Source organism: Rhinichthys klamathensis, unplaced genomic scaffold (assembly GCF_029890125.1).
Source record: "Rhinichthys klamathensis goyatoka isolate OS25496 unplaced genomic scaffold, OSU_Roscu_1.1 h1tg000119l_1, whole genome shotgun sequence".
Taxonomy (NCBI): Eukaryota; Metazoa; Chordata; class Actinopteri; order Cypriniformes; family Leuciscidae; genus Rhinichthys; species Rhinichthys klamathensis.
Window position 1 is genome coordinate 1,366,990 of NW_026606656.1, and position 12,954 is coordinate 1,379,943.

Here is a 12,954-nt window from a genome sequence, read left to right on the forward strand (position 1 = left end):
TCATGATTTATACAACAGAGTTGATGCCAATCGTTTTCTTTAGAACCCAAATCACGTGTGTTATTATCCAATGAAAATTCGTGGGCGGTGCATATCTTTACTAATACACTGTAATTGTATTGCAAATGATGCAACATTTATTTATAAAGTCGCAAGGTTTGTTTCGGAACAGGCTTAGGTTGACAGAAAAAAAACATCAATTACCAAAAAAGAAGAGACTAATCAAACCAGTCTAAATTGCAGCGATTGTAACCGAGGTCACAGTGGATTTCCAAACTTTTTTGTCAGCCAAAACCTTTTTACGTAAATAATTTTACTTGAAGTAGGCTACACCCTGAGATTTTAATGTTATTTCAATAATTTAACAACACATTCACATGTTCACGATTCTTTAGTATCCATTAATGGTCACATGGCATATGGTAAACAAATAAAATTGTACCACTTTATTTTACAGTGTCACTGTTAGACTTGTTAGTAATAACTATCAATTATGCATAACTATGCAACTAACCCTAAACCAAACCTAATCCTAATCCTAAATACATAGTTAATGGATATTACGAAGTACTTAAATGTATAATTACACTGTAATAAGGATGCCTTAAAATAAAATGTAATCAAACTAATATTTAATATGTTTTAGTATTTTATTTTTAATTGTTTTATTTTAATAAATTATTAATTTATTTTTCTTGTACCTTTTTATAATTCAATTAATTATTAGCTTTTCATCAACTCCCAAACCCTCTGCAGTAGATGCAAGTGGTCCAGTTTGAACCTGAAAAAAGAACTGTCAGTGTCTTTAATAGGTATCCAGCTCTCAATATCAACCAGAAGCAAACAGACTTATTTAAAAAAAAAAAAAAAAAAAAAAAAAAAAACCTGGAACAATGGACAGAACAATATGTCTGACACAGAGAGTAAAAAGTGCTCCGTAAGCATATTGTTAGAGAGGCCGCACTAACAATATGCTTGAGAGCCCTGTCCTGAACTTATTTAGCTTTTCCCTGTAAGTCAAGTGTAAAAGGAGATGTTTTAGCACATGTGCAATGTGTGAGATGGTTCTGAAAATGACTATGATCAACCAAGAAAGAAATGTTTGTTAGATAGATCACTAAATTTTGTAGTTCTGAGACAGTTTGTTTATTTCACACAATAAGCATGCCACTGCTATTTGAAATTGACCAGCAGATGGCAGAAAAGGAGTAAAAGTAGTCTAATCGGGCTAATTTGATGATGGATTCAATCTAGATCGGTAGAGAGGCTGCTCACTGCAGACAGAGCCATGGGTGGAGTGTTAAATCCTACTTTTAAAAAGGCTCTCCAATCTGTATTATATTTATAATAGAGACACTGCCCCTGTTGTGCCGAATTTCGACCCCCTGCCAAATTATTACCCCCTTCGTTGAAGTCAGTAGGCTACCTGATTGCCTAATCCTAACCCCTCACCCACAACTAAACCTACCAATACTAGGGGGGTAATAATTTGGCGGGGGTCGAAATTCGGCACAACAATAGTATGGGCGTGGTCTAATAGCGCATAAAGTTTGATCGGTTTGACAGAGTGCGTTCATATCAGTGAGTAATCTTTGTTCAGTTATTGATTACCTCTCTTACGAGTTGCAGGTATTACTATTTGGATATTAAACCTGTAATTTGATGTCTTTTGATGTTACGACGCATGCATTTGTTTATTTGAAGTCCGATTTCATACACTGATCGCTGCGCATGCACCGCTTCAAGACGAACATGTACCTTACGAAAAATAAGTTTATTCAAGTGTGCTATTAGTATTTAATAAACTAATTTTTAAACTAAACATAAGTATACGGTCAGTCTACTTTTTATGTATTTAAGATTAAATTAAATTAAAATAGCACTTTTTTCAAGACACATAATAACTTAAAAAAATCACGAGTGGGGTAATACTGATGTATTTTTTGTCATAGAATAAAACGTGAAAGTGTCTTGAACTTGTGTGTTCACCACAGACCTTATTTCAGCCATTTAACCAAAACCCCATTCAAAAAAACAATTGGCTTTATGCACAGCTGCACTACTTCCTGAACTTCAGCCAGCTCCTAATTGTCTGCCATTATTGGACAAACTGATTAATCCAGGTGTGCCTGGCCTCAGTAACAACAATTAGGCACACCTGGATTAATCAGTTTGTCCAATAATGGCAGACAGGAAACAAAGGAGCTGGCTGAAGTTCAGGAAGTAGTGAAGCTGTGCATAAAGCCAATTGACAAAAAAAAAAAAAAGCCTATTGACTTCAGGCGATGGAACCGGAAGTGACATCATACCTGCACCACTCAATTTAGTCCCAAGCTGTATTGAAATAGTACACTTACAAGTTTACTACTAGTACATGGATATAGTATACTTAGTACATAAAGTATACTTAAAATATACTTGAACTTACTTCATAAAATGAACTTACTTATTATTCATAAGGGCACCTCTCATTTGGCCGTTTTTGGGTGGAGCTAGAAGGTCCAACCACACCATAAACCTACCTACCCATAACTCTATCTCTCCACCCATCAGATCGAGGTGGAGCCGGACGTCCAGAGAGGGAGAGCTGGATGTCATTTATAGCCTGCAGTGAGTGAGCACCACTTGGATCGGTACGTAACCACCGTTTGTGTGAAGCTCTTCACGTGAGATATTTGTATCCTAAACCAGTTGTCCATCCATCCATCCATCCATCCATCGGTTAAATGTTATTTTAAGGGAAAAGTCTTAAAAATATTAAAAAAGATTAAATGATTCACAAATTATAACGCAGTCGTTATTATTGTAAAAAGTAGCCTAAATGTAACGTAAAAGTTTGTTTTTTACTGATAGTCATCGAATAAATAAATAAATAAATACAGTTGCCTGAAAGCCTGCAGTTACAGTAGCGATAGTGGCATTTAGAGGTGGGTCATTTCTCTTGTGTATGTCATTGGGCAGTTGTTCATGCACTGACCCACGCACATGAAGACAAACCAGTCCACAACTTACTGCCAGTAACGATGCGATCTCTCGTCCTGTGCTTCTCGTTTGCACTCCAGTGCTTCGTTCTCCAAAGCGCATCAGAGTACTCTTCCAAATCCGAGCTGGAATACGAATTTGGTGACTATCGTGGCAAGTTCTGTATCAACGATCAAGGTTTTGTGTATGGCATCGGAGAGGTTTATTATCCGAGCTCCACAGCGTGTCCCTGCACCTGCACAGAGGATGGACCGGTGTGTGTCAGACCCAAGTGCCCGCGTATACACCCGAGATGCACGCGCATCAAATACAAGTCGTGCTGTCCCGTGTGTGAAGCTATCAGTAAAGTTTGTGTGTATGGAGGCAAAACTTACAGATTGCTGGAGGAATTTAGGGTGAGTCCGCGTATAAATTCTTAGGCTGGAAAATACATTTCACTATATTGGTCTAACCGGATATTATAATAATGACCTGTTATAATAATGAATTACCTTTTTTTCTTTACTGATGTTTATCACAACAATGTAAAGAATATAATATAGCGTAGAATAACGACCTTTATCATCTCTCCCCGTCCCCATCACAACACTACACACTTTTCAGGATATGTGCTAGCCTATTAACTAAGAGTTTCAAGTTGGGACATAGGCTAATATTAATTGCATGATAATTGTATAATATCTGCGTTTTGTTTGACTCTAGTCAATGATCTATTATTTTTGTGTGGGATAAAGAAAACTAAAGGTAAATGATTAAACGGTATATAAGACTGTTTCAATTCTCTTTTAATGGCTTGTTTACTTTTTTAATTACTCATAATTGACTTATATTTACATTAATGCATTTGTTCCTGTGTAAAATAGTTGTCACCCTGTGAGCGTTGCCGGTGTGAAGTCAACAGAGAAGTTTACTGCACCATATCCGGCTGTCCTGCCTTACATTGTGTAAATCCTGTATACGAACCCAACCATTGCTGTCCTGTGTGCAAAAGCGGTAAGAGTCCTTACATTCAACAATACACGCGCATCCAATAATGTTTTTACAAACTCCATCACATGCATCTATAGTGTTTTGAGAGGCATGTAGGTTGTGTTGTAAGGATCAATGAGGAAGTTTCATTGGTGATGTGGAGCCCACACCTCTTTTTTTCGATTGATTTGTTACTGCATAGTTCGCAGTGATGTCATGGAAAAAGAATGATGCAATGGAATTGTTCGATAGATTGCTTACTACCAACATGCCTTCTATAAATAGGAACTAGTTCACTGCATGCTGGGATGGCACAGGCACTATGGGGCATTAGGCCATCCCTGACAACAGAAGGCAAGAGGTGGACAGATTGTGTGTGTGTAATGTTTATGTAGAAATGGGTGTGTAATGTGTATCAATTTTAAAACGTATAATAGACTTTGTGTATAAACGTAATGCATTTGTGGGCATCTACCTGGTCATTTCTGTTTGAGCGCAATAGTGGGATAGTTCACCCACTAAAGAAAATTCTGTCATCATTTACTCACCATCATGTCGTTCCAAACCTGCATGACTTTCTTTCCTCTGTGGAACATAAAAACATCAATTTTGAAAAGAAAAAAAAAATCTGTTCACGCCACAAAAATGTTCAGTCAAAAGTGTTTAAATGGACAGAAACAGTTCCTTTTGTGTTCCAGAAGAAAGTAAGTCATGCAGGTTTGGAACGACATGAGTAAATGCTGACAGAATTTTCATTTTTAGGTGAGCTATAATTCCCCCCCAAATACTGAGCTTGGTGCTCCTGTCTCCTCTTCAAAGGGCCAAACTGCTTTGCTGGAAATCGCGTGATCTCAGCTGGAGAGCGTGTGGAGATTGATGAGCAGACGGTGTGTTTCTGCACATACCAGGATGGAACGTGGCAGGCGCACCCTCACGCTACCTGTGAGGAGCGCCAGCGAGACAATGAAGCCACTGACTCCGACAACACATCCAAGCAGATGGAGGAGCAGGAGAAGGAGAAGGAGAAAGAGAGAGTGTTCTCACCCAGGCTGGATGCCATCCCATGAAGGGAAGTGTGCCTGGCACCAGCTCTCCTGACGGGCAGGAGGTGATGCAGAGCACATGCAGTGTCTGTGCCCAGGGTGAACACAACCTGCGCTGGGATAACTGCCAATGCTGACCTCTTTAGCCAACCTCACCACCCCCGCCCACCCTGACCCAGATCCGAAACCCTCTGAGAAACAACGTGCAATTGCAGTATCACAATGTTTCATTACTCTATGCACAATAACATTCCAAAGTTTGGGTTCCCACACAAATATTTTAGGCAGTTTTCTACTTTGATGATAATAAGAAATGTTTCATGAGCACCAAATCAAGATGTTAGAATAGCCGCGTTTCCACTGTCGGGCCAAAGCGGGCCAACTCGGGCTTGAGGAGTGGTTACGAACAGAGGTATGACGTTCCGATCGGCTCTTTAATATGACTTTGCAACATGCACTCGTCTCAATGAACGTCTGCGCCTGCCAAACGCATCTGCTAATTAATTTTTCTTTTATTATTATTATTTTTAAATTGAACAAAGATCACAGGGGACACATGTATCACACAAAAGAATAGGATAAGGAACTCGAGGTAGAGCAAGGCAATAAAGTACATTTTCGAACAAGATACAGTAAGAGATAGTCTACTAAAAAAATTATTCATAAAACAATATAAAGCAATAGAAATTAAACACAATACATGATTAAAAATAAATAGAAATAAATAACATGAAGCAACGGAAAATATTTTTTGTCATCTTCAGGAAATCAGGAGGTAACATATAGGCTAATGAAACCATAATTATAATTTTTTTAACAACAGAGCAGTTTTAGCGGCTTTCTTGTAATAAATAAAGAGAGTCATATAATAACTTTAAATCAACACAGAAAAGCCTAAAATTGGGCTTAGAATCAGTGACTTTACATTTATGGAGATGAAACTGGCCACATAGATTTAGCAGTTTTAATCTGTCGTCCATCTCTTTTGACGCGGTGTCCCAAATCAAAAACAGTACATTCTTTATTTCAAAAATAAAAATATTGTTGTATAAGCAGATAAAATAAGCCAGGCTACTTCTTTCCACAACTCCTTTGCATAATCACCTTATGAGGTCAACGTTCAGTATAGCATTTCCTTTAACATAATTTATTGATATATTTATTTATATAGATATTTTTGTGGACTTATTTATGTATTCATTAATTTGCGTATTTATTTATTTATTTATTGCTTTTACAGGTTTCATCCTCCATATGTAACATAACTACCACAATAAAAAATACAATTCATAATCGCAGGGTATAGCCTAATTCAACATGTAAATTAAACACGGTCGTCCGGAGCCAGGACTGTTTGCATTATGCATGATAAATAAGTAATATTACACTAGTAAAACCTTCGTAACTCCAATTAAACAATAGGCTAAATAAATGAAATGTCCAACAGGCTAACTCATAGCTGCTGAACATTTGGAAGAAAAATATGCTGAAAACCGAAACAATAGCAGGTGACAAACGAAACGCGGCTCATTGGTTTATTATGCTGCTGTTACAAAAATTGAACAAATAAATAAATAAATAGGGCTAAATAAATAAACAAAGAAACAACGAACTACAGTAAAGTAGGCCTATAGGACATAAACTGTTTTGTGTTAGCATAATAGTTATTGTGTTTGCAGATTGTATAATTTCGGTTATCAGACATAATGGGCTATTTTATTGTTATTTTTTTCATGTTCTATTTTTCTATTTACAGGATCAATCTCATATACAGTTGACGAGATCGAGTTAGTTACCACTGATATATAGGCCTATACCAAAGTGCTGTAGCCTAGGCCTATTAAAGTTATAAAAGATAAAAACATAACAAACCCAACAATAAGCTATAAAAATGCAATAGCCTATATCAAGTGTCTTCCATATTTCTATCTTTGTGGGGGCATTTGGCCCTCAAAATGTGGGTTAAACAAGAACACACACACATAAATAGGCTATAACAGACAGTTCAGTGAGAGGAATGAGTGGAGGGAAAGTTAATAGTGCAGGCACTGATCATGTTGGCACCGTTTAATTGAGCAGGCACCGTTTAAGCCCTGGCTTGCACTGGCCCGAAATTAGAAATGCAGCTTGATTTCTGAAGGATCATGTAACACTGAAGACTGGAGCCAGAATAAATTACATTTTAAAACATATTTAAAGGCACACTGTGGAACTTTTCAACCTTTATAATATATTACCAAAACCCATTGAGATGGTACATCGACTTACAATAGGTTGAATGACACGTCTGCCGTAGCCTGAAGGTGTCTGTATCGCTTTTACTAGCACTATGTAACTTCGGGTTTCGGGTAGGAACCCGAGCACAAAAAGAACTACAAAATTCAACCGCTTTACGGCATACGTCACTTCCCCCACCACCCACAACTTCCTCAGATTCTGACGTGAGTGCTCAACTCGCGTTTGATTGCCGTCTGTATGTTTTCGTCATGGCCGAACCAACAGCTACAAGGAAGAAGGCAAAGGTTTTGTCAGAGGACAAAAAAAAAAAAAAAAAAAAGCATAGTGACAAATGTAAAGCCAGGATGAGGATCACCATTGGTCCAGCGTTCGCTCGCTGGCGTGAGCTACAGGAGGAGGAGGGGTGCCCGACCGATGCTGACGCTTGCCTGCACACAAATGCCGTTTCCAAGGTGACCCAGATAAATCATATAAGTAGTGTAGTATTTTCTGGTATTCCGGCCACAGCCGATGGTGTTATGAGTGTAATAAAATGCCCACAGCCCATTGTTCATTTCTACACACAAACACAGCCCGCCACAGTGCAGGGCTCGCACAAATAGTCGACTCATGTCAAATGTACATTAAATGTAGTGAACGTGCCCACGACTCAGTGCCCACAAACACTACACACAACATGTCCCACGGTTTCTGTAAAACGAAACCAACACACATAAGTTACAGTCAGCTCAGGCCGACGGTGTTTTTAGTGCAGTAAATGTGCCCGCCGTCCCGCGCCCACATTCACTCACAGACATGTTAGCACTAAGCCCCACGGGGCTCGCCCCGCTCGCTCTCTCTCAGCAGACTGCTATAACCCCTCATTTACACTGCACACGTCTGCGGCGCATTACGGCTGCGACACGGTTTTATTCCGTCCTTCACACAGTGCCAACTCACTTCTGGGAAGCTTCTGAAACGCGCCGCTTCGCGGCCGGTGTAAACACACGCATTGACTAGAATGGCCGCGATCAGCTCCGGTAGCCGTGTCGCAGCCGTAATGCGCCGCAGACGTGTGCAGTGTAAGGGAATCGAGCGCGGCAAGGCTGCCCGCCTCAAACACTGCACACAATCTAAAGACACGGGAGGCTGACCCACTGTCTATGGGCTGACCGGTTGACTGTTTGTTGACTTTTGCGACAGTGCTGCGGAGCTTGTGGCCTCTAGGGACGCTAGACGTGAAAGTTACTGGTCGAGCGCCACTAGTGGCCAAAAGTTCCGCGGTGTGCCTTTAAATAGAAAACAGTTATAGAATGCAATAATACTTCACAATATTAAAATTTTTACTGTATTTGTGATCAAATAAATGCAGCATTGGTGAACAAAAGAGACATTCAAAAACATTAAGGCCAATCCACCCCAATCTTATGAACGGTAGTGTAAATGTGTGTATATTATTGTATATCATATTAAGACGCAGTTATACAGCATATTTAAATATGGAGCATTGTATTTAAAAAAAATATATCTCCCATTTTTCCATCTCATTCTTTTAGCATGTTGTTGAATTTTAAACGTTTTATTTTCTATGGCCAATATGCATTTAATTAATAATTTCAATGTTTATTCCAACAGATTTAAAAAAAAATTATACTGTATTAGATTAACCAGTAAAATTTCTTTTCTCCATAAAGATGATAAATGTATTTGTTTAGATGGGAAGTGGAGCATGCAATGTGAAACACCCAATTTCAAAGGGCTGGTAAAATGGAAACATATTTTATGTATTAAAACACCTCAGGTTTGAGTATTTTCTCCTTGTTTGAACATCTCATTGCATTGATTCAATGTGTTTCTTGCCATTTCTTTGCAATTATTTGTGAAATTTACTAGCAATATCTGAGTGAAATTTGTCATTTTTAAAAGTTTGTAAAAGTAATTATTTCAGCTACTATACAGTGAGGTCCAAGTTAGCCTATTTCACTTCATTATTTTCTCATTTTAATTTATATATATATATATATATATGTGTGTGTGTGTGTGTGTGTGTGTGTGTGTGTGTGTGTGTGTGTGTGTGTGTGTGTGTGTGTGTGTGTGTTATTCACATATTATTATGCAAATAACAATATGAGTAAAAAGTTTAAGTTAATTGAAAAACCAACGTGGATTTCAGAATGTGTTAGTAGCCTGCATGATGTGAGCCGCACTGAAGTTTCATGGTCAATGTGTCTTACACGTCACTTTATATTTTCACGTTAATGACAATGTATTTGGCCAATTTGGATCTCATATTTAATTCGATTTTAATGGCTATAGCCGTGAATTACTGAAATGCATAATAGCGCGATACAGTAGGAGACATACGCCACGCTAGGTGGCGATGCACAGAGAATGACGATGAAGTTTGCGCCGGATGCTGTGAGATCTGTGGTGCGCGCACGAATATATCCCAGCATTCCTTTCTCTCTCTTCCTCTTTCCCTTTCGGCGACAATGTCTAAGAGAGGTAAGAAACACACATGGAAATCTAAAATCATCCTTGAAATGAGGTACGCTAAAGCTCCTTAACTCAATACATGGGTTTAACTGGTCATATAGGAATTATATTTTCGATATATTGATGTAAATGCTCAATTATATCTTTGATTAAAATAGTTATGTACCTTTTCCGCTAGCTGTAGGAGCCATGTTTGCTAAGTACGTAGACCCAAGCTCGTGGAGCCAGTAGTGGTGATTAAACACTTCGTACGGAAACTTTGTTGTGCGAAAGCAAGTTCTGGAACACTGTTCTATGATAACTACCATGTAAAATTAACAATGACTGTAAAAGCGCTGGATGTGCGAGACTTAAACATGGAGCGAAGCGGGTAGACACTCGACTGAATGGTGGCGAGTTGAATCGCACGTTAGCGTGTTTGAGAAATGCATATTTTGGAGATTTAACGTTATCGGACAGGGCAACCGAATTGTTAATTTGCTTGATTATGAAATATTGTCTTCGTAACTGTATCTGAATGAAATAAGACTAGTATCAGGCAGCAAACATCAGTTCACTGCAATAAACTTGCTGCAGTGTCGGTTACAACTAGTCATTTTGCAGACTTAAATAGTTTTTCTTTTAAACAAACGTCTTTAATTTTTTACACGCGTTGTTACAAACCTGTTTAACTTAATTTCTTTTGTCGGAAACACTGGATTTTAGGTGGAATGAACATCGTGTCACCATTCATTTTCATTAGGTTTTTTATGCACCTAAAGTGAATGGTGACTGAAGCCTTTATCACTTCAAAAAAAAATTGCACCATGGGCCGGTTGCATAAACTGCTTAGACTAGTCTTAAAGGTTAGTCAACACTTTTCTTTTTTTTAAGCCTGTCCATAACCTTTTTAAGTCAATTACATAAATCATAGACTAAAAAGTAAGACTTGATTGCCCCTTGACTAACTGCTAGTTGGTCATACTAATACTTAAGACACCGTCTTAACATAATGGCTATGTTTGTGCAACTGGCCCCAGATCTTTCCTTCCATTATAATGAGTTCAGAATAGTTTTAATGTGAATGACAAATGTTCTTGGCCAAAAAAAAGTTTTGTACGTAAACGGCTGTCAGCATAATTTTAAGTCACTAGGTTTCTTGTGACTGCAAAGTCGGTCACTTATAAATAAATGAAATGTCACAACAGCTTGCTAAATGGAAAGCAAGTGTGATTTGGTGTATTTTGGTAGTTGTAAAATCATATTTTTTTTTTTTTTTTTTTCAGGACGTGGTGGGTCATCGGGAGCCAAGTTCCGCATCTCACTGGGTCTCCCGGTGGGAGCGGTCATCAACTGCGCTGACAACACAGGTATGAGATCTTCCAGCACTGGGCATATCTGCTTGTTGTCCTTCTTAAAGCACTTGCTTTGACTGATCAGTGGCTGAGTGAGTTGTCGTAGAAGGAAATATTAAATCCCATTGCTGTTGGGTGAGATGGCAGTTGCTATGTGCTGTTAAATCTCAATCCGTGATGGAACAAATGTTTGCGGTTTGTCGCTGGCCTTTTCTTGGCTGAGGGTTAGCAGACTTGAGTCTATTAAACTAACTTGCAGCATGAAAATATAACTTGACTAAAGGCAATTAAGTTGGTCTTTACGCAGTTTTTTTTTTTTTTTTTTTTTTTTTTGTGGCTTTTCTCTTGTTAAGGTGCCAAGAACCTGTACATCATATCCGTCAAAGGCATCAAGGGTCGTCTGAACAGGCTCCCTGCTGCTGGTGTGGGAGACATGGTTATGGCCACAGTGAAGAAAGGCAAGCCAGAGCTCAGGAAAAAGGGTGAGTTTTCAGAGCCTGTTGCAACTGCACTCTGCTGCCTTTGGCTTAGAGATGCATCTATGCTTATACAGATGTCCCCTTTTAATCTAGTGCATCCTGCGGTGGTGATACGACAGCGCAAGTCGTATCGGCGAAAAGATGGCGTGTTTCTATACTTTGAAGACAATGCAGGGGTCATAGTGAATAACAAAGGAGAAATGAAAGGTAAGTGATGAATTTCCGATGAATTTCAGTATCCTTCTTAAAGCACTTGCTTTGTCTGATCAGTGGCTGGGTGAGTCGTCGTAGAAGGAAATAGTAAATCCCATTGCTAATGGGTGAGATGGCAGTCGCCATGTGCTGTTAAATCTCAATCCGTGATGGAACATTTCACTTCTCCTCTTGATGCATGTCATTTTAGTTTTCAAATTCTGGATTTAGCTCAGGTGCAGTGCTAAATAGTTTCTTTCTTTTTTTTAGGCTCTGCTATCACAGGACCCGTAGCCAAGGAATGTGCAGACCTGTGGCCCAGAATTGCTTCCAATGCTGGTAGCATTGCCTGAGCTCAAATGTGGCTTGTCGTTTTCAATAAATACTCAAAGTTTACACATGTGTCACTCTGTTGATTGCTGGAAGTTGCCTTGAGACTATACAGTTAAAACTACAATGTTTTGATTGAATTTGATGTTTTATTACATATTACTACATGTGGTAAATGCAGTTGCATGGGAAATATTGGATCTTGAGGGAAATATTGAAACCATGTTCTGTGGCCTGATGAGACCTCTGGGGAGGAGTACCAAGAAAATTGTGTCTTGCCTACAGTCAAGCACGGTGGTGGTAGCATCATGGTCTGGGGCTGCATGAGTGCTGCTGGTACTGGGGAGCTGAGATTCATTGAGGGAAACATGGATTCCAACATGTACTGTGATATTCTGAAGCAGAACATGATGTGCTCCATTCAGAAACCGCCAAGATGATAACTGCCTTGCTGAGGAAGCTGAAGGTGATGTGATGGAGTGGCCAAAGTCTCCAGACAGACCTGAACCCTATTGAGCACCTGTGGGCATCCTCAAGCGGAAGGTGGAGAAGCATCATGCGTCTAACAGCCAGCAGCTCCATGATGTCATTATGGAGGAGTGGAAGAGGATCCCAGCAACAACCTGTGCAGCTCTGGTGAAGTCCATGCCTAGGAGGATTAAGGCAGTGATAGATAACAATGGTGCTCACACAAAATATCGACACTTTAGTTTGGACATCGTTTTGACATGTTCAGTTAGGGTGTACTCACTTTTGTTGCCAGCTATTTTGATAATGGCTGTATGTTGAGTTTTTTTGAGAGGACACTAAATATATACTGCCATGCTATTCAAGCAGCACAATGACTACTCTAAAATATATCCAAGTTTAATTTCTATAGTATTGTTCCTTGAGAAGATATACTAAAATGTT

At 39.0% G+C, this 12,954-nt stretch overlaps 2 protein-coding genes across 2 annotated transcripts; both read left to right on the forward strand.

Annotated features, from left to right (window-relative positions):
• Positions 1-2,938: 2,938 nt before the first annotated feature.
• si:dkey-283b1.7 (von Willebrand factor C domain-containing protein 2-like) lies at positions 2,939-5,100 on the forward strand. The gene is made up of 3 exons (XM_056255189.1): positions 2,939-3,377; positions 3,846-3,975; positions 4,771-5,100. Exons 1-3 carry the CDS (start codon positions 3,024-3,026, stop codon positions 5,016-5,018), a joined length of 732 nt encoding a protein of 243 aa, XP_056111164.1. The 5' UTR covers positions 2,939-3,023; the 3' UTR covers positions 5,019-5,100.
• Positions 5,101-9,580: 4,480 nt separating this feature from the next.
• Positions 9,581-12,108, forward strand: rpl23 (ribosomal protein L23). Its single transcript, XM_056255194.1, has 5 exons — positions 9,581-9,716; positions 10,973-11,056; positions 11,395-11,523; positions 11,614-11,727; positions 11,983-12,108. Exons 1-5 carry the CDS (start codon positions 9,704-9,706, stop codon positions 12,063-12,065), a joined length of 423 nt encoding a protein of 140 aa, XP_056111169.1. The 5' UTR covers positions 9,581-9,703; the 3' UTR covers positions 12,066-12,108.
• Positions 12,109-12,954: the final 846 nt, after the last annotated feature.